Source organism: Felis catus, chromosome A1, assembly GCF_018350175.1.
Source record: "Felis catus isolate Fca126 chromosome A1, F.catus_Fca126_mat1.0, whole genome shotgun sequence".
Lineage (NCBI taxonomy): Eukaryota > Metazoa > Chordata > Mammalia > Carnivora > Felidae > Felis > Felis catus.
In genome coordinates, this window is record NC_058368.1 from 128400348 (window position 1) to 128427696 (window position 27349).

The window sequence follows — 27349 nt, forward strand, 5'->3', positions numbered from 1 at the left end:
GATCCTGACCAGCAGGAGGAGGGTGGGCTGCTCTTCACCTGTGGGGGCAAGAACACCTTGTTGTATGGAAACCAATTTGACAATAAATTTCATATATTGAAAAAAAAAAAAAGAACAAAAAAAGAACACCTATGGCACCTGTTGGTACTTCCTTGTCCCACTGTAACTGTACATGGGTATGGACAGAAACATCAACCTGAGAAGTGTATGGTTGTCAAAGGTCCAGACACTTTCAGGAATGAACTTTAGGGTCACACTATGAGGTAACACACCCAAAGCTTGTCAAGGTGATAGCTGAGGGTGAGGAACTTTACAGTGGCAAGAGAAGAAGAAAGAGGATGAGGACCAGCTGTAGCCCTAAGACCAGCTGTGGCAACAAGGGATATATTCTTCTCAGTAATTTCCATCTCCTGCATGTCGTCTCAGGAGGAAAGTCCCATGCCCACGCAAAGAGAAGCAGATGTGTGCAGCACAAGTGATTGACTATGCCAGCCATGGAGGTGCACGGTCCCTACCTCCCTTCAAGAGGCCAACAGCCTCCAAGACAGTCCCCAGGCTCTAACCGCTGTGCCTTTCAGGCTTTGCCACAATGCTTCCAGCACATCAGTGAGTACACAGTGGGTATTGGAGCTGGGCCAATTCCACCAGAAGACATAGGACTCCTCTAGAAAGCAACTATTGTCCAAGGACTCCCCATCAACCTGGCCAAGACTTCCTCAGAACTGCACCCTATCATCTTAGGTCCTTCCTACCCAATTCTTTCCCCTCTGCTTTCCCAGAGATCAGACCTGCATCAGAGTCCCAGCCCCTTGCTCCCTTCCCCCTTCAACCATTCCAGACAGGCCCCAAATACTAGCGTTAATTTCCTTTCTCATCTAGCCCCATCGTGGCATCTCCTTCTCTTCTCAGAGACTTCAACTAACAGACTCAGGCCTGTCTCACTCCAGTGTGTTTGTTACAGTCCTTCCATTACTGACTTCACAATTATACTTAACTGCAGCTCACTTGATGTGGGAAAAGACTGAGCCACTCTGACTCAGGAACAGGTGGAGTGATTATTGCTTAACTTCTCAGTTTAAAGGGACCTTATTAACCTTTGAACTTCTTTCTCAATGAATACTAGGCATTGTGTTAGGTGTGGGGGACACAGATAACAGCAAATTCTTTCACAGCCTAATCTTCCACCACACCCTTCCTAATAACACCCTCCACGTTCTTATATTCTTCAAGCTCACTTGTGATGACCACTTTTATCAGCAATTCCCTCCACCCTGATTGACCCTCTCCCTTGCCTGGAAACACCCACGGACGCATCAAGACTGAACCCAAGCATCACTTCTGGGCAAAATATTCTCTGACGTACACAAGCAGAGTTGATTCCTCAGTCCTCCTATAACACACCCTAATCATGGCATCTGTGATAATGAATTCAGATTTATCTGTCTTCCTAACTAAAATGGAACTCTTTGAAGCATGGGTCATGCATCCAAAGTGTTTAGCACTGTGCCTGGCATAAAGTAGGTACTCCTAGATGCCTGAGAAGAGAAAGGGAAGCAAAAAGAGGACAGCAACAAGCAGCACACTTGAGGATCTAACTAACAAGGACCGTAACAAACAAGGACCAACACCAAAAAGAACCCAGAAGTATTTTGCAAGTGGTGAAATGCTGACTGGACACCAGTTGCATAAAAACACTGAAACAGGGGCACCTGGGTGGCTCTGTCGGTTGAGCATCTGACTCCAGCTCAGGTCTTGATCTCACAGTTCATGGTTCAAACCCCATGTCAGGCTCTGTACTGACAGTGAAGAGCCTGCTTGCTCAGCAGCTCGCACATGAACTCTCAAAATAAATAAACATTAAAAAACAAAAACGGTGAAACAGACTATGCTTTCTGACACTCCCATAAAACACCTGTCAGTCCTCTCCCACTGCTAGTTTGCAGGCTTATCAAATTCAGAGAGTGGCCCTGCCCCACCCTTCCACAGCCCTCACAAGTCCACTCTTACAGCCTGCACCTCAAGGCAAGTTCCCACTCTTCTCAGAAACTTCTGGCCTGGGGTTAACTAGGAAAAACTGATGGATCCCCATGGGATCATTTTGTTTTGAGGTCAGAGTATTTAAGAACTACTCCTGGGGCACCTGGGTGGCTCAGTTGGCTAAGCATCCAACTCTTCATTTCGGCTCTGGTCATGATCTCATCGTTCATGGGTTCAAGCCCCACATCAGGCTCTGTGCTGATGGCATGAAGCCTGTTTGCGATTCTGTCTCCCTTTCTCTCTCCCTCCCCCTCTCCCTCCCCTGCTCGCTCTCTATCTCTCTCTCAAAAATAAATAAACAAACATTTTTTAAAAAGTTTAAAAAAAAAAAGAACTGTTCAATCTACCTTCTCTGGCCAAAATACCTTTCTCTTCCTCTAAGGGGAGCATTCAGTGGGTTAAGTTCACTGATTTTTCTGGATTCTCTACTGATGAAACTCCATTCTCTATTAATTATAATCACTAGGCATCATGAATTCATAGGAAAGAAACTTAGGTAAGGATTAAAGGAAAAAAGAATTAAAGACCAAGTGGGTGAAACAAATACAAAGTGAAGGGAAAAAGAAACATGACACAAAACATGAAACACAGGAATATGACCACACATGAATGGCCAGGGTAGAAAGATAAAACATAGGTTCAAAATTAACCTGAGGTAATCACCAAAAAGCCTAAAAAAAAGGATGCCACAAAAGTTTATCAGTAACCAGTAGATGCTTTTCATGAGTCAAGACAGTCTATTCAATACTCTGTTTAACACACCTACTTTCCCTGGCATATTTTACATCCAAAGAGGGCAGCGATAATGTAACCTCAAGATGAGCTGAGCCTGGTATAGAACTGTCTGCCCCAGGGCAAAGATCAGCTTACGGCTTATTTTTAGCGGATTCTGCTCCTGCACCTCAGGGACTGCCAGGGTCCTCAGGTGGAATCCATCCCCACAGCTTGGGACAGACTGCACTGCTGCTTACCTTTTGGGCAGTCTATATACACACCATAATCATGGCACTGTTTCCTCTGCCCAAAACAATTCCCCAGTTTTGCTCCTTCAACAGGCACTGCCTGTCGTATCAGTTTGAGTTGTTGGTTGCAAAAGCCAACTCTGACTAATTTAACCAGACACAAAAAAATTGAAAATATCCAAGTAGGTTACAAAATCAATAGGAGGGAGAGCTGGAGAACTAGCATCAGAAAGGGGGAAAAAAAAGTGCTAGGGAGAAAGGAAGCCACAGCAGCACACAGAGCAGGAACCACAAGGGACAGTCTAGTGTGAGAGCGACGGCTGACACCATGGCCTCTGCATGCCTTTGCCTCTATGTGCTCTGCCCTTGCTCCTGCAGGCCACCACTGCTGTCACAAGAAATTCTATGCTGTCCCTTCCCCTTCACATCTCTCACTTGACATTCAAAGTCATAGGTAGGAGTGTATCAACCTCCAAGGGCAGGACAGGTCCCTGAACCCTAACTGCTGAAAGACGGAGAATCTCACCTACCTCGGCTTCTACAAGACAGGGCTCTGCCTCCCTCCAAGGCTCACAAAAACAGGGAATCTCACAAAACAGAAAAGGAGCTTAAAATGTTTGGCAGCAAAAAAGGTGAAATGTCCAGTATATGTTTTTTATCAGTATCCCCACAACTATGACATGGAAACCTGGACATTCATTCTTGACTTTTATGGGAGGAGTGGGTACAGAGACTCTGAGATACTCATCCAGCTCCAAAGGGTCTAAGCTCCCAGAGACTTTATACAGAAACAAATCCTAAAGATTTAGATGTTCACTAACCGCAGATGTATTTGAAGAACTGCAAGGATTTACAGATTGACAGGTGCCTTGACAAAGGTAAGAGTTAGACTCCAGACCTCAATAAAAGAAAATGTTAAACATCAGTAAAGATTCTAAATGCAAAGGGGTGAAGGGAGAGATCCAAGATGGCAGCATGGGAAGACCCCGAACTCACCTCATCCCAGAGACAAATGGAATCTACACCTACATGTACAGCAATTGCTCCTAAAGAACTGAGGGTCAGTGAACAGCTTCTGCACACCCAAGGATAGAGGGACCACACAGAAAATGGGCAGGAGAGACAGAGACAAGGTGATGATGAGAACACCACCCCCCCTCCACACTATAAACTGCGGAAGGAAGGGATGGCAACAGAGGGCCCTCAGCAGATTTGCACAACCTGGGGCACAGCAAAAAATAGCAGTTTCAAGGGCAACTAGACTTTGAGTGGAGGAATCCCATTTACTAACCCTAGAGCACCCACGGAACAGTGCGGGAACTGCTTAAACTCTCTCGAAGGTTGGAGATGCCAGTGAGGGTCCTGTTTTTGTTCCTCCCCTATCTTGACAGCACAGAGGGGGGCAGGGCCAAGGCACTCTAGCCAGCCTGCTGCCTCAGCAAGCACAGGGTCCCTGGCCCACACCAGCTCCAGCCATGCTGCCAAGGTGGCCACCCCACCCACACCTGTCCCAGCTCCACCCAGCCCAACAAGGGCTACCGCACGGTCCACTCTGGGAAACCTCCCGGCCCATGCCTCCTCTAGCTCCAGCCATCCCACCAGCATGTCCCCTCTGCAGGGTCCTCCACCCCACTCCAGCTCCGGCTGCACACAGCCAGCCCAAACCACCTCATTCACAGAAACATATACACAAAGTGTATACGAGGAGACAGAAGAATATACTCCAAACGAATTAACAAAACCTCTGAAAAAGAACTAAATACAATAGTGATAAGCAATCTACCTGATAAAGAGTTCAAAGTAATGCTCATAAAGATGTTCACCAGACTGGAGAGAAGAGTGGTTGAACTTAGTGAGAACTTCAACAAAGTGATAAAATATAAAAAAGAACCACCAGAGCTGAAGAACGCAATAACTGAAATAAAAAAACACACTGGAGGGAATTAAGAGCAGATTAAAGGATGCAGATGAACGAATCAGCATTCTGGAACATGGGGTAAGAGACAACACCCAAGCTGAAGAGCAAAAAGAAAACAGAATTTTAAAAACTGATGATAATAGGTTAAGGGACCTCTGGGACCACATCACATTAAGGGACCTCTGGTACAACAAGCATACTAACATTCACATTTTAAGGGTCCCAGAAGAAGACAGACAGAAAGTCACAGAAACTTATTTGAAGAAAAGTTCCCTAACCTGGGGAAAAAAATGTCCATCCAGGTCCCAATAAGACACCTAATAATTAAAATGCCCAAAATTAAAAATAAAAAGAGAATCTTAACAGGAGCAACAGAAAAATAACAATGAAGCCCTTAAACAATGTGGGGGTTAGGAGCAATGACACCCCACTCACTGCCCTCATGCACCCCAAACCCAAGTCTAACTTTGACTCTCCCAAAACTTAACTACGAATAGCCTACCAGTGACCAGAGCCTTGCCGATGAACATAAACAGTCAATTAACATATATTTTGTGTATTATATGTCATATACTATATTCCTACAATAAAGTAAGCTAGAGAAAAGAAAATGTTATTGAGAAAATCATAAAGAAAAAAATACATTTATAATACTGTACTGCAAAACATCCACGTATAAGTAGACCCATGCAGTCAAACCCCGTGTTGTTCAAGGGTCAGCTGTGGTTATAAACAACAGAAACTCCCTAAGGCTGTCAATTGATTTTTCGGCAGAAACTGTGTAGGCCACACAGGAGTGGCATAATATATTCAAAGAGCTGAAAGGAAAACACCTATAACCAAGTTACTCAGCCCAATAAGGTTATCATTCAAAATTGAAGGGGAGATAAAGAATTTCCTAGACAAACAAAAGTTAAAGGAGTTTATCACCATTAAAGCAGCCTTACAAGAAATGTTAAAGGAATTTCTTTAAGTAGAAAAGGCCAATAAGTATAAGGCAATTCTGAAATGAAAAAAATACACAGGTGGGAGAATATAAATGTCGGTTTTTAGAATGTGCTCAAACTTAAGTGACCATAGACTTAATACAGACTGCTATATATTTAGGATATTATAAATAAACCTCAAAACAGCCAAAAACCAAAAAGAATAAAATACCTAGAAATAAATTTAACCAAGGGGGTAAAAGATGCACTCTAAAAACTCTAAGAAACTGATGAAAGAAACTGAAGACAACAGAAACAAATGAAAAGATACATCATGCTCATGGATTGGAAGGTAATATGGTTAAAATGTTGAGAGGCACCTGGGTGGCTCAGTCAGTTAAGCGTCCGACTCAGTTTCAGCTCAGGTCATGATCTTATGGTTTCATGAGTTCGAGCACCACACACCAGGCTCTGCACTGGCAATGGGGAGCCTGCTTGGAATTCTCTCTCTCTCTCTGCCCCTTCCCTACTCAAGCTGTCTCTGTTTCTCTGAAAATAAATAAATAAACTTAAAAAAAATTTTTTTTAATTTTTTTTTAATCTTTATTTATTTTTGAGAGAGAGACAGAGTGTGAGCAGGGGAGGAGCTGAGGGGAGGGAGACACAGAATCAGAAGCAGGCTCCAGGCCCTGAGCTGTCAGCACAGAGCCTGATGTGGGGCCCGAACTCATGAACTGTGAGATCATGACCTGAGCTGAAGTCAGACGCTTAACTGACTGACCAACCGAGGCGCCCCTAAAATAAAAATTTTTTAAAGGTTGATACTATCCAAAGCAATCTACAGGTTTAATGCAATCTCTATTAAAATTCCAATGATAATTTTCACAGGACTAGATAGAACAACTAATCCTAAATTTTGTATGGAACCACAAAACACTCTGAAGAGTCAAAGCAATCTAGAGAAAGAAGAACAAAGCTGGAAGTATCACAAACCCAGATTTCAAACTATACTGCAAAGTTATAGTAATCAAAACAGTATGGTATTAGCATGAAAATAGACACGTAGATGAAAAGAAGAGGACAGACAGCCCAGGAATAAACCCAAGCCTATAGGGTCAACAAATAGACAACAGAGGAGGCAAGAACATACAATGGGGGAAAAGGTGGTCTTTTCAATCAACAGTGCTGGGAAAACTGGACAGCTACATGTGAAAAGAATGAAACTGAACCACTTTCTTACACCATACACAAAAATAAACTCAAAATGGATTAAAGTCCTCAATGTGAGACCTGAAACCATAAAAATCCCAAAAGAAAACATAGGCAGTAATTTCCTAGATATTGCCCTTAGCAACATATTTATGCCTCCTCAGGCAAGGGAAACAAAAAATAAATAAATAAACTTTTGAGACTACATCAAACTGAAAAGCTTTTGCACAACAAAAGAAACCATCAACAGAACAAACAGGCTACCCACTAAGTAGGGGCAGATATTTGCAAATGATGCATCTGATTGGGGGTTAATACCCAAAATATATAAAGAACTACAACTCAATAGCAAAAAACCCAAATAATCCAACTAAAAATGGGCAAAGGACTTGCAGAGACATTTTCCCAAAGACATAACCAGTGTCCAAAAGACACATGGAAAGATGCTCAACATCACTAATCACCAGAGAAATGTAAATCAAAACCATGAGATACCACCTCACACCAGTCAGAATGGCTAGAATCAAAAAGAAACAGCAAGGGTTGGGAAGATGTGGAGAAAAGGGAGCCCTTGTGCAGTGTTGGTGGAAATGTAAGCTGGTGCAGCCACTGTGGAAATCCACATGAAGGTATCTCAAAAAATTAAAAAGAAATACCATATGACCCAGTAATTCCATATTAGGGTATTCACCTGAAGAAAACAAAAACACTAATTTAAAAAGATATATGCACCTCTATGTTTATTGCAGAAGTATTTACGATGGCCAAGATATGGAAGGAGCCCAAGTGTCCATCAACTGACAAATGGATAAAGAAGATGAAAGAGAGAGGAAGGAAGGAAGGAAGGAAGGAAGGAAGGAAGGAAGGAAGGAAGGAAGGAAGGAAGGAAGGAAGGATTTCCAGCTATAAAAAAGAATGAAATCTTGTCATTCACAACAACATAGGTGGACCCAAGGAGTATTATGCTAAGTGAAATAAATCAGACCGAGAAAGACAAATACCATATGATTTCACTTACGCATGGAATCTAAAAACAAAACAAATGAACAATAACAACAACAAAAACAAACTCATAAAGACAAAGAACAAACTGGTGTTTGCTGGAGGGGAGCGGGGAGAGAAATTGGTAAAACAGGCAAAAGAGATTAAGAGGTACAAAATTCTTGTTATAAAGTAAATAAGTCATGAATAAAAAGTACAGAAGAAATATAATCAATAATATTGTAATAACTCTGTATGGTGACGGAGAATAACTATACTAATCGTGGTAAGCACTTTGTAATGTATATAACTGTTCATCACTACGTCATACACCTGAAACTAACATAATACTATATGTCAACTATACTTTGATTAAAAATAAACTTTAAAAGTTAAAGTCTGCTCCACAACCACATATTTAAGAAACTGCACCAAATTTATCCCTATGACTTCCTGACCTTAAACTTCTCCAGTCAGGCCATTCTCCTCTCTCCTCTCCTAGGAAAGCCCACTTAGACATTTCTGAACAATAGCCTCAGTCTTGCTATCCTTGTCACCTGAAATACCCTCTCTCTTCTCATTAACCAGATCCCACCACATTCTTGGGACCCAGGTTGAAGTCTTCCACCTCCTGCTCCATGAGATCTCAAAACACTCCCACAGCAAGTGAGTCACAAACACAAATCCTGCAGTGGCCAGGCAGACAATATCACCATGATACAGTGCGGTATAATGGAAGGGAATGGTGGCAAGAATATCAAGTGCAGTGGTTTGCCCCAACTAAAGACTTTCAGGTTCACAATTTCTTAAGACACTGTGTCAAAGCTCAGAATTATTAGGAGCCTCTGGGGAAAGGAACTGGGTAGCTGGAGGAGAGAGGTGGAATGGAGATTTTTTCATTGCAAATACTCTATTACACTTTGTAAATTTTGAACTACATTAAAGTATTATCTTCCCAAAATACCCAAAATTGGGAAAAAAAAAAAAAATGAGATGAAAACATTTTAATCACTAAAAACACTATGCCAGTGAGACAAAACAGACGTGTCAATCCAAGGGCTATCAGTGTAACACCTCTAATTTATTACTTGTTTTGGTTCATTTTGGTTAATTAATTAAATAACACCCTGTTTCTGCTACTTATCTTTTTCATATATGTATACTCTATCTCTCCAGAGAATGCCAAGTTAGGGAGGAAATGAATCATGTTATATTGCATTAGAATGACAAACACGTGGGAAAACTACTGAATATTTGGAAACATAAACATTTAGAATTTTAAAAGTCCTTAAAGATCTAGGTTATCACGTCATTTTATTTATTTTTCTGTTCATTCTTTTTATTTATATATATAAAATTTATTGTCAAATTGGTTTCCATAAATACCCAGTGCTCATCCCCAACAGGTGCCCTCCTCAATGCCCATCACCCACTTTCCCCTCTCCCCCACCCCCCCATCAACCCTCGGTTTGTTCTCAGTATTTAAGAGTCTCTTATGGTTTGTCTCCTTCCCCCTCTATAACTTTCTTTTTTCCCCTTCCCCGCCCCCATGGTCTTAAGTTTCTCAGGATCCACATAAGAGTGAAAACATATGGTATCTGTGTTTCTCTGCCTGACTTATTTCACTTAGAATACTCTCCAGTTCCATCCATATTGCTACAAATGGCCAGATTTCCTTCTTTCTCATTGCCAAGTAGTATTCCATTGTATATATAAACCACAACTTCTTTATCCATTCATCAGTTGATGGACATTTAGCTCTTTCCATAATTTGGCTATTGTTGAAAGTGCTGCTATCAACATTGGGGTACAAGTGCCCCTATGCATCAGCACTCCTGTGTCCCTTGGGTAAATTCCTAGCAGTGCTATTGCTGGGTCATAGGCTGGATCTATTTTTAATTTTTTGAGGAACCTCCACACTGTTTTCCAGAGCAGCTGCACCAGTTTGCATCCCCACCAACAGTGCAAGAGGGTTCCCGTTTCTCCACATCCTTGCCAGCATCTATAGTCTCCTGATTTGTTCATTTTAGCCACTCTGACCAGCGTGAGATGGTATCTCAGTGTGGTTTAGATTTGTATTTCCCTGATGAGGAGTGACGTTGAGCATCTTTTCATGTGCCTGTTGGCCATCTGGATGTCTTCTTTAGAGAAGTGTCTATTCATGTTTTCTGCCCATTTCTTCACTGGATTATTTGTTTTTCAGATGTTTTTTGGAGTCTGGTGAGTTCTTTATAGATTTTGGATACTAGCCTTTTATCCAATACGTCATTTGCAAATACCTTTTCCCATTCCATTGGTTGCCTTTTAGTTTTCTTGACTGTTTCCTTTGCAGTGCAGAAGCTTTTTATCTTCATGAGGTCCCAATAGTTCATTTTTGCTTTTAATTCCCTTGCCTTTAGAGATGTGTCGAGTAAGAAATTGCTGCAACTGAGGTCAGAGAGGTTTTTTCCTGCTTTTGCCTGTAGGGTTTTGATGGTTTCCTGTCTCACAGTCAGGTCCTTCATCCATGTTGAGTTTGTTTTTGTGAGTGGTGTAAGAAAGTGGTCTAGTTTCAACCTTCTGCATGTTGCTGTCCAGTTCTCCCAGCACCATTTGTTAAAGAGACTGTCTTTTTCCATTGGATATTCTTTCCTGCTTTGTCAAAGATTAGTTGGCCATACATTTGTGGGTCCAATTCTGGAGTCTCTATTCTATTCCATTGGTCTATGTGTCTGTTTATGTGCCAATACCATACTGTCTTGATGATTATAGCTTTGTACTAGAGGCTAAAGTCTGGGATTGTGATGCCTCCCACTTTGGTCATCTTCTTCAATATTACTTTGGCTATTCGGGGTCTTTTGTGGTTCCATACAAATTGTAGGATTGCTTGTTCTAGCTTGGAGAAGAATGCTGGTGCAATTTTGATTGGGATTGCACTGAATGTGTAGATTGGGTAGTATTGACATTTTAACAATATTTATACTTCCAATCCATGACCATGAATATTTTTCCACGTTCCATGTGCACTCAAGAAGAAAGTATATTCTGTTGCGTTGGGATGCAGAGTTCTAAATATATGTCAAGTCCATCTGATCCAGTGTATCATTCAGGGCCCTTGTTTCTTTATTGATCCTGGGTCTAGATGATCTACCCATTGTTGTAAGTGGGGTATTAAAGTCCCCTGCAATGATCACATTCTTATCAATAAGGTTGCTTATGTTTGTGATTGTTTTATATATTTGGGGGCTTCCGAATTCAGTGCATAGACATTTATAATTGTTAGCTCTTCCTGATGGGTAGACCCTGTAATTATTATATAATGCCCTTCCTCATCTCTTGTTACAGCCTTTAATTTAAAGTCTAGTTTGTCTGATATAACTATGGCTACTCCAGCTTTCTTTTGACTTCCAGTACCATGATAGATAGTTCTCCATCCTCTCACTTTCAATCTGAAGGTATGCTCAGGTCTAAAATTAGTCTCTTATAGACAGCAAATAGATGGGTCTTGTTTTTTTTTTTTTTTTTTTTATCCATTCTGATACCCTATGTCTTTTGGTTGGAGCATTTAGTCCATTTACATTCAGTGTTATTATTGAAAGATACAGGTTTAGAGTCATTGTGATGTCTGTAGGTTTCATGCTTGTAGTGATGTCTCTGGTACTTTGTGGTCCTTGCAACATTTCACTCACTGAGTCCCCCTTAGGACCTCTTGTAGGGCTGGTTTAGGGGTGATGAGTTCCTTCAGTTTTTGTTTGTTTGGGAAAACCTTTATCTCTCCTTCTACTCTGAATGACAGACTTGCTGGGTAAAGGATTCTTGGCTGCATATTTTTTTCTGTTCATCACGTTGAAGATTTCCTGCCATTCCTTTCTGGCCTGCCAAGTTTCAGTACATAGGTCTGCTACTACCCTTATGTGTCTACCTTTGTATGTTAAGGCCCATTTATCCCTGACTGCTTTCAGAATTCTCTCTTTATCCTTGTATTTTGCCACTTTCACTATATGTCGTGCAGAAGATCGATTCAAGTTACGTCTGAAGGGAGTTCTCTGTGCCTCTTGGATTTCAATGCCTTTTTCCTTCCCCAGATCAGGGAAGTTCTCAGCTATGATTTGTTCAAGTACACCTTCAGCCCCTTTCTCTTCATCTTCTGGAATTCTTATTATACGGATACTGTTCCATTTGATTGCATCACTTAGTTCTCTAATTCTCCCCCTCGTACACCTGGATTTTTTTTTAATCTCTTTTTCTCAGCTTCCTCTTTTCCCATAATTTTATCTTCTAATTCACCTATTCTCACCTCTGCCTTTTCAATCCGCACTGTGGCCACCTCCATTTTATCTTGTACCTCATTTACAGCATTTTTTAATTCATTATGATTATTTTTTAGTCCCTTGATCTCTGTAGCAATATATTCTCTGCTGTACTCTATGCTTTTTTCAAGCCCAGCAATTAATTTTATGACTATTATTCTAAATTCTTGTTCAGTTATATTGCTTAAATCAGTTTTGATCAATTCATTAGCTGTGGCTACTTCCTGGAATTTCTTTTGAGGAGTATTCTTCCATTTCATCACTTTGGCTAGTTTTCTGTCCCTTAGGCATTTTAAAAACTTGTTGTGTGCTCTGCACCTGTGAGCACTGCTATATTAAAGGAGGGTCATACACTGTCCAGGGCCTGGCCCTTCAGGAGGTGTTTTTTCTCAGACTGTTACTTGCTTTCTGTTATTGTGACTTTGGTTATTTTATTACCGTACTCATAGTGATATTTTGGACCCTCCACCGGGTGTGCTTTGATTTGTTCCTTGCAGTAGCCCTTTTTTCCAGCTTTCCCATTTTCTTCCTGGTAGATTCAGTCTCTTTTCCTCCCAGGCTCTGATGTTCAAAGTCCTTTGGCTTCTGCACTTCTTTGTTTGAGAGACACAGGAAGTATGGACCCCCTACTTCTCCCCCATGTTGGCCCCTCCAATTATGACAGGACAACGACCCAGGATTTGATGAAAAGAACAAAAGAAAAACAAAATCACACACACATTTTGAGCTTACTATGAGAATACAGGATGCCCACTAGAGGGAGCCATAGTCCATTAACTTGAAGGTGAGGTCCATAAAAGTGTTCCCCTCAAAGGGATAATGAAAACATTTTCCCAGGGCCACAGGATGTGACTAAAGAGCCATTCAAATTTCTTTCTCCAGAGGTACAAACAGAGATCTTCAAATCTCCAGCATTAAAAAAAATGTTATTAGCATACAGTAAAATTGATGTGGTTTTTTTTGGTCCACAATTCTATCAATTTTAATACATGTATACATTTGTACAACCACCACAATCAGGAAACAGAACAGTTCCATTTTTCCCAAGAACTCACTCCTCTGATTTTACAGTCACATCTCCCCCCAACACACACAGTGGCATTCCATTTTATAGATGTAAAATGTTTATCCACTCACCCACTGAAGAACATCTGGTTTGTTTTCAGCTCCTGGCAATTACTATAGAGCTGCTATCAATATTCATGTACAAGTTTTTGTGTGAAATTAAGTTTTCATTTTTCTAGGGTAAATGCCCAAGCATGGGAATACTGAGTTATACAGTACATAGAGGTTCAACTCTAAAAGAAAATGCCAAACTTCTCTCCACAGTGATAACCAATCCAAGCTTCCTACCACAAGTAGAGCAGATTTCCAACTGCTCTGCATCCTCTCTAGTGCTTGATATTGTCAGTATTTTTATTTTAACCATTCCCATAATATGTAGTAGTATCTTATCCAGGTTTAATTTGCATCTCCCTAATACTAATCATAAAAATCATTTTAGGCATCAGTAGCTCTTGAGTTATCTTTGGTGAAATGTCCATTTAAGTGTTCTGTTCATTTTTTAATTGGGTTGTTTGTCTTCTTACTGTTGAGTTTTTTAAGTTCTTTATATATTCTTGATACCAGTCCATTGTCATATATATGGCTTGCAAAGTCTCTCCCCATCTGTACCTTGTCTCCTCAGCCTCTTAATAGTGTCTTTCACAGAGCAAAGGTTTTTAATTTTGATGAAGTCCAAATTATCATGTTTTTTTTTCTTTTATGAATCATGCTTTTGGTGTCATGTCTAAGAACTCTTTACCTAACCCCAAGGCATGAAGAGCTTCTCTGGTTTCTCTAAATTTTTCCTAGTTTTACATTTAAATCTATGATTCACTTTTAATTAACTTTTGCATAAAGTACACAGTTTACATTTGAGGTTCATTTTTTTAATATAGAGGATATATATCTAATTGATCTAACACCATTTGCTGAAAAGACTACTCTTTTTTCCTTTAAACTGCTTTTACGCTTCTGTCAAAAACCAAGTGGCCAAGTTTGTGTGTGATTCTGGACCACCAATTCTGTGCCAGCAATCTAAGCATCCATTCCTTCACCAACACCACCGTCTCCATTACTGTAGCTTTATGTAATAAGTCTTAAAACTGGGCAGCATGAGTCTTGCTTTTGTAAACTAAGAATGTGGAAGTAACATTATTCAATAGAGCTGGCAATATCTACCTAACAAATTCTAGTTTCAAATTAAAATCAGTATTTTAGAAATAGGACAGGAAAAAAAGCAAATATGAAGGAAAGGGAACAGAAAGAATACAGGAAACAAAGAGAAAGAAGTAGGAACATGAGAGAGACACACGTAAAGAGGTAGAAACAAAGGAAAAGAAGAGAAAAAGGGGACAGGGAAAGGTGGGAAAACAGAGGAAGTGGTTCCCTACACATCAGATCTCAACCACTAAAGCTGAGCCAAGCAAATTCCTATCTGTGAACACCAAACACCTTCCCACTTACACAATCCACCAGAGCTAGCATCAGTAATGAGAACAGGTCAAGGGCCAGGTATCTCACCAGACCAGGAACCTCATCGTCCTAAAAATCTACAGTAGGACAAACACTTTTCTCATTAAATCATTCAAAACAAGCAATTATCATAATATCGACTTCAATTTTTATATGACCCATTACATTAGTCTTAAATACTCCTATATAACTGCCTGTTCACATAAATAAACGGACACATTTGATGATCAGCATGAACTTTCCTTAACTAGAACACTCCTGGTGTTTGGTTTAGATATTTCAAAGAGAAACATCCTTGGTTCTCTTTGGATGTACTATCCACCCTGTCCACCTCCCAGGGTTGCCATGAAGATCAAAGGAGATCATGGAAGGGAAATTGCTTCATAAACTGAAATTTTTCATACAAATATATATCAATGCCTCTCCTCATTAGAGGTATAGGACCAGGAAACTTTGTCAGACACAGATGAAAGCATCTGGCTCAACTACATAGACCCTTTAGTGAAATCTAAAATGGTCTTTAGTAGCAGCAAATTCAGAATTCTTTCCAGACAACGGCATTATTAACAAGAAGGATGTGGTTCGGTAACTAGCTCTGGGCAGTTCTCTGCAACATCTCTGACAATGATGGACATTCAGATATTGGGATCTTGCTTTCCTTTCTTGCACGCTAAAATTCACTACTTCCTTCTATTTTCTATACTTACATCTTTGATTCTGGGGGGAAAAAAATCATGGTTAACAAATGTAACTGTAGTCACAGAAGAAATATGACACACAGTCTTTAAGAACTAGAAATAAAATTTGGTACATTCCAAAATAAAAGCTTAACTTTCTGTTACAAAATTCTCCCACATATACTGTGTGTGCATGCGTGTGTGTGTGTGTGTGTGTGTGTGTGTGTGTGTGTTTTCTGTCTTCAAAAAAATGCTGTAAGAGCCTTTGGTATTTCATGTAGCTTTGTAATTTGTAGTTCTGTAATTCACAAACCCAAGAAACCACCCACCTCCTGCTATATTTGTAAGTGCTTAGGTTGATGATGTTTACCTCACTTCCTTTATTTGACAACTTATTTTCTTTCTTTTAATGCTTATTTTTCAGGGACAGAGGGCACGTGAGCAGAGAAGGGGCAGAGAGAGAGGGAGTGAGAGGATCCAAAGCAGGCTCCCCGCTGACAGCAGAGAACCCAATCTTGGGCTCAAACTCATGAACCGTAAGATCATAACTAAGCTGAAGTCAGACACTAAACCAACGGAGCCACCCAGTCATCCTTTGACAATTTTCTGAAGACAGAGGATCATTAACTGTATTACCTGGTACTTAAAACATTACTGGAATTCTGTAAATACATAAACGCATGTTGGGTACACCAAATGCATCTTGTTTATTACTGTGTGTTTACTCATCCAATCACTATCTAATAACCTAAGTCAATCTCATGTTGTGGAAATGGAGGCAATATAGCCTATCGTAAGAACACAGGCTTCAGACATAGACACCTCAATTCAAATCCTGACTCTTACTACCAGCTGAGTGACTCTGCAGAAGTTAGTAACTGTGGCCTTAATAACTTCCTAATCTTTAAAATCAGGATAATACGCTACATCAACAGATGCTGAATTAAATAACAATAACGTGAGAAGTCAGCACATCATCAGTGTGTGAGTACCTTAGCTCCTTCCTTGCCAGCAAGACTCCTCGGCTATCTGTTCCAGCCTCCTTGATACTACCTAGGAAGGCTTGATATTTAGAAGCATGTTCTGGAATTTCTCCACCTTACTGACTCTCCATCTACTTTCAAATCTAACCTGCCTCTAGATCCTCATCTCCCTCATCTGCTTCCATTATAATCCGGCAGCAGGACGTACTCTGCTAGGAAAGCAGGTGCAAGCAGAGCAGGCAGGGCAGCCCCCGTCCCACTCTTCTCTGGAGCCCTGGCACACAGCTGCGAGGATCCGAGCTCCAGTCCTGGAAGCTGCACGCGGGCAACAGCTGCCGGCTCTCTCATTAGCTCACTCTCAATTCAGGGCACATGCTCCTTAACAAATGCTTTACTTATCTGAATAGATTTCATCTGACAGTAATCTGAGAAATTGGCAAACACCAGTGGTTAACTCAGAATACTTCCACTGGGGCAAATGGAAAGCTATGAGTTTCCAGGTGGTAAACAACAGAAGAAAATAGTGCTCCCTTTATGATTCACAAGTATTAGAGAAAGTGAAGAGAAAATGTACTCTGGCTGTGCACTCAATGTTTTAAAGCGGGACACCTGATTAAATCTTCATCCTGACGTGAAGCATGCTCTGCCAGGGCGGGGTGGCCGGCTCCTAGAGCATTCTCCCATTTCACTCTTCTGAGGACCCTGAAAGCCTCCTGAGATGCAAGGGATGTTACCCAATGTAAGGTGGTCACAAGAGAACAGATTGCAAGTTACTCATCCAGAGAATCTTTCAGAAGTGTTCTAACTAAGTTGTGACGGGGTACAAGCAATTACAGTTTCCCAAGAGAAATAATCACTTACAAATCCCCAGGGAAGTATGGCATGCAGATCCAGGGCTGGAGTTTCCACTGCCTGATGCTAACAAGCACTACAGTCTCAGAATAAGCTCAAATCACCCAAGATCCTAATTAAAAGTTGGATGAGCAAGCCAGAAATAACTGCCAAATGAAGAGACAACTAAATGTCCCATGACAGTCTTGCTATCTAGAAGCTGGATATTGCCGATGAAACTCCATAAAGAAGTTAATGCTAAATGTGCAGCAGTGTCTGGTCTTAGCCTTGGGGCTGGTGGCAACCCTCACACTGCTCTGTGAGCTTCCTCAGCAGCTAGTCCACAAAAGAGCCAAACAAATGGTTCAGGGAGGAAATAAACAGGTTTTCCCTGCTCAAAGTCATGGGTCCCAGGGACCCCAAACTCCCTTACTAAATGTGTTGTAAGAGCATGCCCAATTTTCTTTTGGAGTAAAAGAAAACAAATGTTAAGGATCCATATTCTCCATTTCTTCTTTTAATCCCTTTCAGGTTCTCACCCCTTTGGTAGGCCTGTCAGTAACTCAATACTTACTCTTTTCAGGACATGTGCAGCTTCATTCCTCTAATACTCTCCCAGTCCCTAAAGCTTACTTAGGTAGGTCCCCTCCGCCTCCAGCAGTAAAACAACCTAGCATGTAGTGAGAAGGAAAGTCTGAGTGAGAGACATGCATTTTTCCCTTGGGTGATCGGGTGGTAAGTGACCAATCACAAAATAGCACTAAAACATGAGCAAAAACATTTGGCGGAAAGCAGACACACATCAGGGAATTCTAGTACAACGGTTCATACAGGCTCTGAGATCTGCCTAAAGATCAGACCCACTCTGCCGCTAACCCCCTGAATAAATACATTCTCACTGCCAGAGAGGCCCAGCCCAGAGCTATTTCACCCTTTCCTATTCTCTAGAAGCACTGAGCCACTGTGATCACCCTCCCAGATGTGCAAAAGGCAAGAAAAGATGTCCTTTCTGAAAACTCACTACAACAAAACACAGCCCGGGGGCACTCTACAGACCTAAGAACACGGCAACAGGCTTTATTGTGACAACACATTCAGGTCTTCACTCAACAAATCACAAGGACGAGCATCACTCCAGTGGACAAGAGAGATTCTTTCACATGAGGCAGTTTCAAGAGACTGACCAGAGCCGCCCGTCCTCCCCCTTAAGGTTTACTTGTCACCGTTACCTGTACAAGTGACGATTGTCTTCAAAATCTTCCTGACCCCATTTTCCCTTGATGTCTTCAATAACATGATTCTTAAGGAATTTTTTCAGCAGCTGGACTGTTTGCTTGCGGGTCACCTCGGGGCCAAAGTTCTGACTGCACCTCAACAGCTCATGCAGCCAATCCACGGCTTCAGCCGCCGTGAAGCAGCGTTCGTAACTTTTAAAACGACAGCGATGTTTCCGTAAGGGCATCCTAGCGCGAAAAAGCTCAACTGTTTCATTCCACTGGGGAAAAAAGGGAGAAAAGCATGTAGCAATCAACTGGTTTTGTTCAAGTTATTACATCCCAAATATTTAAGATGATGAAGGCAGTTTTTCCACTTAGAAAACCGTCTTAATGACAGCCTCGACTTTTTTTTATTTACAACCTTCACACTTGAAAGAAAAATAACTTTTAAAATGGTATTTTATATTTTAAAAAACTGTATTTTATTCATTCAATAGGTATTTACTGGAGATAAGACCAGAAAGTTGTCCCATTATGTGAATTTAATGGATTTTTACATTAATGACAAACATATGATCAAAAAAATTGATAAACCAGAGCCCAATATGCCTAATTCACTTCTTGGAGCTCTAATATGATTTTACATCATTAAGCAAATATGTATCATTTATTACATGAAAAGCATCAAATGGAGAGAAGAAAAGGTAGATGTACAAGATATAGTCCTGATGTCAAAACATGTTTAAAACTCCTGCAAAATATTTCCCTCTTAAAAAAAAAATCTAGACATCCACCCCTTCATCCGCCTTCCCTAAATTAAATGAAATGTTCACATAAGGTATCCTTCCTACATAATTATACCAATTTCTTTTTAGGACTCTAGGCTTCCTGCCAGTACTCCTAAAAGTATTAAAACCTCACGGTCTTACTCTCCTAACCACTGTCCCTTCTCCCACTCTTCTCTTTCTGTATCACTGCACAAAGTGAATTTTTACTTTTCACCTCCTTTCCCATTGAAATCAGAAAATCTTTTTCTAATAATTATAGTTGGGTTTTTTTTTGTTTGTTTGTTTTTTTAGAAAGACAGAGAGAGAGCATGAGTGGGGGAGAGGGGTAGAGGGAGCCAGAGAGTATCTTAAGAATCTTAAGCAGACTCCACGCTCAGGGCGGAGCCCAACAAGGGGCCTGATCCCATAACCCTGGAATCATGACCTGAGCTGAAATCAAGAGTTGGAATGAGCCACCCAGGCACCCCCAGGGTAATCTCTTACAACAAATTTGGGGCTCAAACTATCCTAGGGCTAGAAAGAAATTGGGGCAAAACCAAGACCCAAGGAAGATGTGCAAAATGGCACATCTCCCTCAGGCAGTTAGTCTCAGAATATAATCTGAAATCTGTTCTGTGGTTTCCTCATTAAGTGGTCATTTCATTATAGCACCTATAGCTATAAATATAAACATACTTTTAAACAATATCCACATATTTTTAACCATTGTTGTTGTTTATTCTCTGACACCTAGCCTTCACGTTAGTCCTGATCAAGCATATTGGGAGTGGGAAGAGTTAATAAAAAAGATTTGCATTTATTTTAGGTTGACTGAATTATCATAATCATTATCAGTTAAACTTAATACATCGTACTTTATACATTACTTAATAAATGTAATGGAGACATGGGTTCCTGGGATCCAATATTTCAAAACAGAAGTAAACATGCCTATTAATTGACTCAATCTGGTAAGCAGTTCCTCTATTTATTTTAATTAGGTAAGTAATAATATACACTGTAACAAATTAAATGCAGAAGTGTATACAATAGAGCCTGCCCAGTCTCTCTCCAATCCCACATACCTATCAAACATATGCACATATATATAGATTTTTCCTTTTTTATATATGTGTGTTATTTATTATTACTGCTGTTGTTTGCTTCCTTTTTAAAGAAATATGATCAATCCTATTGCACACATTACCCAACTTGTTTTTGCACTGAACATAGCATGGATGTCTTTCCATATGAATACCTGTAGATCCAGCCCATTCTTATGAATAAGTTGTTGTTTCAATGAGTATTGTGGTTTCAATGAGTTGTTACTCATTTTTATGAATAAGTTGTTGTTTCAATGAGTTGTTGTTTCAATGAGTACTCAAATAATGAGTATTTGTTGTTTCAAAATATTCTTATTTTAAAAACCTAAAGGACCAATGTTTTTATTTATTTTTGTTAGAATGGATTTCTAGAGAGGATCAGCATATTTAAATCAGATGTAACAATTTAGAGTGATACCAGCAGCGTATGCGCATCCTACCTTACCTTTGTCCATCACTAGATGTTACTATCATCTAGATGTTACTGTTTCTGCCAATCTGCGTTCAAGAAATGGTATCGCTTAAATTTTGTTTGCATGTTGCTCTTCATCTTTAGTAATTTTCATTTACTCATCTGAGACTTGACATTTTTCTACTGGGTAGTCTCTTAATTTTTTTTAAATGTTTACATCTAGCATTTAAGTCAAAGCGCAAAGAAGTCAGGAAAGTTAGTCTATTTTGCTCAGTTCTGTATCCCCACAACTGAAGGCAGTGTACATGTATTTAATAAAGGTGTATTGAATTAAAAAACATGGAATATTAATCTTTTTTAAAATATATTAGGAATGTTTTCTCCTGGCTTATCAATTTGTTTATGTAGTCTCTAGCTACATGAAGGTTTTATTGTTGATGATGATATTTTAATGAAACAAATATATCTTCTTTTTCTTTATAGCTTCAGGGTTTTCCCCTTTAGGGGAAGTAAGTTGGACATTTTCCCATCCTGATGTATTAAAAGTATTCATCAAAGTCTTCTAATATTTTAGAGTGATTTTTTTTTTTTTTTTACTGTTTGAATCTACAACTGGAATTTTTTATGGGAGGAGGAAGAATACCCTTTTTTCAATGAATTGAAATAGTAAATTACCTTACATAGTATCTTTCTTGATTCTGTTCTGAATCAAGATCTGAACTCTTTTTTATCCCACTGTGCTACTTGTGTTTTCCTGTGCTATACTATACCACAGGAAATTACAATTAATTAATTATAATTAATTAATTGTGATTACAATCAATTAATACTAAGTTTAAATTTCTGGTAGGTCAAGGTCACCTACAGTCTTTTTTTTTCCAAAAAAAATTTTTTGAACATACTTTTACTATTCTGTATGAGCTTTTCATTCAACGCATTTTCCACAGAGAAAAAAACAATTCATTATGATAACATTTTTACTGACTCTGTGGACAGCTGGTTTTCATTATGCACTAGAAATTTGCTAATAAGACATATTTATCAAACATAAATTATAAAAAGAACTTTTAATTTATGTTGCTTTTTAATGGCATTTATCATTATGGATTATATTTACTTAATCCATGAAACGCTTTAGAATTCTAAAACCTAGTGAGAACCATGATTTCTGTTCCCACTTATTTCCAAAACTAATAATGTTGCTATTTCGTTACTCTGTAAAACAAAGAATTAAGTTCTGCGTAAAACAAGTTACAATTCTCAGTCACACTTAGAAGGAAAATAACCTACATCAACAAAGAACACGGCAGAGCTTCAGAATGTGATTTTGTTCTACAACATATTACATTTGAAGAGATAATCTTTATAGCAAAGGGGATAAAAAAGATTTCTTTGTGATTAAAAGACTTTTTTTGTTTTACTTATTTATCCCTTAAACTAGGGATCTGAAATAAGGAATCAAACAATTGTTTTTGTTTCACATCATGAGCCAAACTACAAAATACAGCACTGAGTGTTGAAATGTGCTTCCTGTTCTTTTCTCTAGGATATTTATTCTATTTCCTTCCTTCTTAGTACCAAAAATATTGTGATAATGGCGCTACAATGATATAGCACCTGGGAGCAGAGACAACCAAACTCTAGATCTAGTTGTACTTGCCGCGTACTAACAAGACAGGCCTAATCGAGTCAGTTCACCCCTTTAGGTCTCAACAGAATGGCGGGACTGGACTAGACAATCATTCACATCCATTCTAGTTCTCAGATTCAATGACAGCTGTGTTTTAAAGTTTAACAGTTGCTTCAAATGCTATAAATAACTCAGAATTAAGTTCAAAGAAAGAATCCATAGATAATAGAGGAGTTTTTAAAAAGCTATTTTCTTTCTCCTCATTATTTCTATTAAAATGATCAACTATGGTTGCCCCTTAAACAACGGGTTTGAAATACGTGGGTCCACTTATACACATTTTGGTCTATAAATACAGTACAGCACTGTAAACGTATCTTCTCTTCCTTATGACTTTCTTAGTAACTTTTTTCTCTAGCTCATTCTAAGAATGCAGTATATAATACATAAACATACACAATACAGTAAAACCCAGATTACAAGTAACTTGCTCTGCAAGTGTTCCACAAGATGAGCAAACATTTCTAATAAATTTAAACGAGAGGTGTCTTGCAATATGAGTTGCACGTGACGCCAAACATCATATGATCACAACTGACCCAATGGTTCTTCTCTCTCTCTCTCTCTGTGGGATTGTGGGTGATCATCTCCCATGCTCAGACACTCGGTCTCAGGCCACGGTGATTAGCAGAAATCAATGATTTTTTAGAACGCTGGAAGGTGCCCACAACTGGCACCAGTGTATTTTTTGTCACTTCAAAGAACCTATGGACGGTCCTTTGCTTTTCCATACAAGAGTAAGCTTAGGAATGCTTTGCTTCATTCTAGGTGAGGCTGCCTGCAGATACAGACCCTATCCTCTGCTGCCTTATTGCCAGTCTCATTAAACACAGTATATGACAAGAGCTTATTAATACTGGACTGTAGTGAACATCGATGTGAGTGTATACAATGGCCCCTATGCAGAAAAAAATTCCATTGAGCCAATAGATAGCAGTGATTCCATTAATGACAGTGAAAGTCGTCCTACACCATAACCTTCCTCTCTTGTCCCCCTCACACCAGCCACAAAGGTTTTCAAGGCTAAGTCATGTTCATTTGTTTATTTTTCTTTATATTTTGCATTTTCTTTATTATTTTGTATTATATTACAGGATTGCCATCATTTTCATATGAATATTTTTGGGTTGTGGAATAAATCATCTGAATTTCCATTATTTCTTATGGGGCAATTCGCTTTGATATAAAGTGCTTTGGATTACAAGCAGGTTTCTGGAACAAATTATGCTCGCAAACCAAGGTTTTATTGTATGTGTTTACTGACTATTTATGTTAGTGGTAAGACTTCTGGTAAATAGTGAGCTGTTAGTACTTAAGTTTTAGGCGAGTCAAAAGTTACACACAGATTTTCTTTTTTTTAAATGTTTATTTTATTTTGGGGGTGCAGGGGAGAGAGGGAGCAGAGAATCTGAAATGGGTTCTGTGCTGACAGCAGAGTCCAATGTAAGGTTCGAACTCAGGAACCATGAGATCATGACCTAAGCCAAAGTCAGATGCTTCTGACTGAGCCAGTAAACACCCCCAATTTTCAAATGCACATGGGTGGGCACTCCTAACCTCCATACTGTTTAAGGGTAAACTGTATTTGTATGTGGGTTACAAAAGTGAAAGCTATTTCAAAGAAGATGAGTAAGTTGCTAATCAACTTCCACATTCATCATGTAATGACTTAGAATCTGTCATCTGATTTTTGGCATAAAAAATTCACCAAATCCATAAAACGTTATTTTCAGATAAGACTTTGATGCTTTAGGAAATGAAGCTGTACATGGTACAGCAAGGCATCAAAGGAGGAAGTAATGGTCTGCTCTTGGAATGCCAACAGATTTTCCCAAGCTTTTCCTGAAGATTGGGTTGAGGGTGATGCTGGGAGAAGGGGAAAATGATAAGTGGGGAGAGGGAGATGGAAAGGGGAGCTGGGATAAATAAGAGAGGACTGGTCACAAACTTCATGATGTACCTGCTAAGAGGTGTAAGACACAAGTGAATTATGCTTGGGGAAACATACATTTTATAATGAGGGAGAAAGCACCTGTAACGATGACTGAGATTACTGATAAATCAGAAAGTCTCACTTTTTAAAAAAATTTTGCTAATGTTTTTTGGGCTTTCAAAATCTTAGTTTAGGATCAAGGATCTCAAACAGAATAAAGCTGACAAATGAACTGACTACCTGGGAAATTCTGGTAAAATTGAGGTGCTTTCATTAATGATTCGCATAATTTTCTGCTTAACTTGATCAGGCTTGGCTAAACTTGACCTGTATATCACTCCTTGGGGGATGACAGCCTCTGGAGGACAAAGAACACATTCCTTTATAAATTCCTTTGATAATAGTTTAATGTGACTCAGAATGAAGCGGTGTCTTGTTACATAGGTACTCTGCATCCAAGAAAAGTAGTGATTCATACAATTCAGTGAATGAGATTAAAAACAGTTCCAATTCTGATGTAACTTGTTTTAGTCTAAAGCAGGAAGGATGAAAACTAGTTACTCCAAGATCCTGAGCCTCTCTGTTTCCCTTGCTAACTACTGTGAATAAACTGGGGAGAGAGGGATGTGTCTTTTCCCTCCACAAAGGACAGTAAACTTTTTCAAAGTTCCTGATGAAGCACAATCTATATCTCATTCCTAAAGATGGACCTACTAATAGCCCCGACCCCAGATGGTTTCAAATGGTAGAAGCAATTGTGAAGTGGAAGCAGATATGAAAACACGATTTTTTTAAACCCTTATTTGTTCTCTGTCAGCACCATCCACACCTCTAAGAGGCTAGCCCAATGGAAATTCTAAATTTATATTTGCTGAATTTTTTTTAATGAATGAATCATTATGAATGCCTGTAACAAACAGATTGTTTGCAAGGATGAGTGCAATAATTCCTCCCGTGCTGTTCCTACCTTTTCCTGGATATCCGTTAGGTGGCAGAGAACAATGAAACGAATTCCCAAGTTAGACGTGGCCAGAAGTGGTAACAGACCAAGGAGCGATGTCCTTCCTGCCAAATTATCAGCAGGCTTTCATACAAAGCTTCTAAAAACCTGCCAGTGACATTGACAAATTGTCACCACTTACTCCATTACAGTAATCCTCTGAAACGCAAAGCACTAAAATTACTTGCTCCAGGTCACAAAGAAATCAACTACACCTAAGAGCCCTGAACACCAAAGTTCTTCTCCCAGAAGAAAAGACAGCACCCGGGACCATCAGGGGCTGCAAAGTCCCTTTCACATCCATTCGGGTCAACCGCTGATTTAGGTCGGTGCTGCCAGAACCAGAAACGCTGGGAGCCAGAAAAGCGGCTAAGACCCACCACCATCCCGGGGGCACCGTTAGAAAGAACCGCAAGTGTCACCACACGAGACACTCAAGACGGAGACACGCCCTGCCTGGATTGCGGCAAAGGGTGAGTGTTAGAAAGGGGGGGTGGCCGTGAGGTTACGGACTAGGTGGGTCCTTCCTCTCCCGGCAGCAGGCGTTCGGCGTTCGATTCCAGAGGACAAAGGGGGTGGGGGGTAGGGTCACCCTAGTGTTTCGGATGCTTTATATCGGAAGGCGTCACTTACTGCCGAGAACTAGGCCGACGGCTGGGGACGAAGCTGCACGCACCCCAACGACGTGCTGAGCTCCAGACCCGGTAAGCCTTTCCTAGCGCACCGTCCGGAAAACGGCCGGTTTTCCGGTGGGGCCCGTCCGCACCGGCCGAAATTTGTCCCGCCTCCAAACCCGGGCCCCGCCAGCCCTGTAGAGGGGAGGATTGACCAATACGCGGCCGGCGGCTGCGCCCAGTCCCGGCATGGTCACTCACCAGCTTGGTGGCCCGGTACGGGCCGGGCCCCACGATGCGGTGCTCCATAGCTGGTAAGCAGTGGCGGCGCCGGCCGCCCCTGCGCGGATCCCTGCAGGCTGGCGGCGCAGCAGTTTGAATCGCGAGCCTAAGCGCTACAGACGCTGATTGGGCGACACGGAGACACGTGACGGGAACTGAGGGGCGGGGGCGGGGCCCCGACTGGTGGCTGCGTTGGCGTCTCCTGTGAGCTCAGACAGACTGGGGACCGAGTCGGCTGTCCTCCCTTATCCCACCCGGCTCACGCCAGGATGTGCACTGACCGTGCGGGGTGTCTCTGTTTAGCACTGGGGCGAACCTGGCCGACCTCAGACAACGGCATACATACGCTTTCTTTGGTAGAGGGTCAATAAAGAGTGTATAATTCGGTGATGGAAATCGTGGACTGTGAACAAATCCGAGTCAGCATTCCATATGTATAGTGAACCTGCAGGTGCTACTAGTAGGATTGGGAGAAGTGGGCAGTGAAATGAAGTGGGGGGGACGGCATCTACAAGTGGAGGGACACTGAACCCCAAAGAGTGTCGACAGCCCCTAGAAGCAGTAAAGAGCTGGAAACAGGAATGACTGCGTGGCTCAATAGGTTAAGGATCCAACTCTTGCTTTCAGCTCAGGTACTGATCCCAGGATGGTGGAATTGAGCCCCGCATCAGGCTTGTGCTGAGCGTGGAGCCTGCTTAACATTTTCTTTCTCTCTCCCTCTGCCCCTCTCCCCCGCTGGCTCTCTCTCTCTAAAATAAATAAAATGATGGAAAAGGGGGGGGGGAGGGGAGGCGCGGGGATGGCTCAGTCAGGTAAGCGTGGGGCTCTTGATCTGAACTCTTGATTTGGGCTCCAGTCAGAATCCCGGGGTCATGGAATAGAGCGCCATGTCCTGCTCTGCGCTGACAGCTAAGCCTGTTTGGAATTCTCTCTGCCTCTCTCTGTGCTTACCCCACTCCTGCTCTCGCTCTCTCTTTCTGGCAAAATAAATAAACTTTTTT

At 40.7% G+C, this 27349-nt stretch overlaps 1 protein-coding gene and 1 long non-coding RNA gene across 5 annotated transcripts in view; one reads left to right on the forward strand and one right to left on the reverse strand.

Annotated features, from left to right (window-relative positions):
- DEPDC1B (DEP domain containing 1B) overlaps positions 1-26467 on the reverse strand; it is a 91510-nt gene extending 65043 nt beyond the window's left edge. For 3 of the 4 annotated variants that reach the window (XM_045061033.1, XM_003980996.5, XM_045061038.1), the window contains exons 1-2: positions 26328-26467; positions 18560-18825 (exon numbers count right to left, since the gene is read on the reverse strand). In XM_045061033.1, the coding sequence (XP_044916968.1) occupies positions 18560-18825; positions 26328-26375 (314 nt within the window). In that variant the 5' untranslated portion in view covers positions 26376-26467. Of the gene's footprint in view, positions 1-18559; positions 18826-25419; positions 25561-26327 lie in introns of all 4 variants that reach the window. The other variant, XM_019834664.3, reaches the window with a different exon arrangement.
- LOC123386480 overlaps positions 25501-27349 on the forward strand; it is a 52749-nt gene continuing 50900 nt past the window's right edge. The window contains exon 1 of the long non-coding RNA XR_006600380.1: positions 25501-26156. This is a non-coding gene — a long non-coding RNA (uncharacterized LOC123386480). The remainder of the gene's footprint in view (positions 26157-27349) is intronic.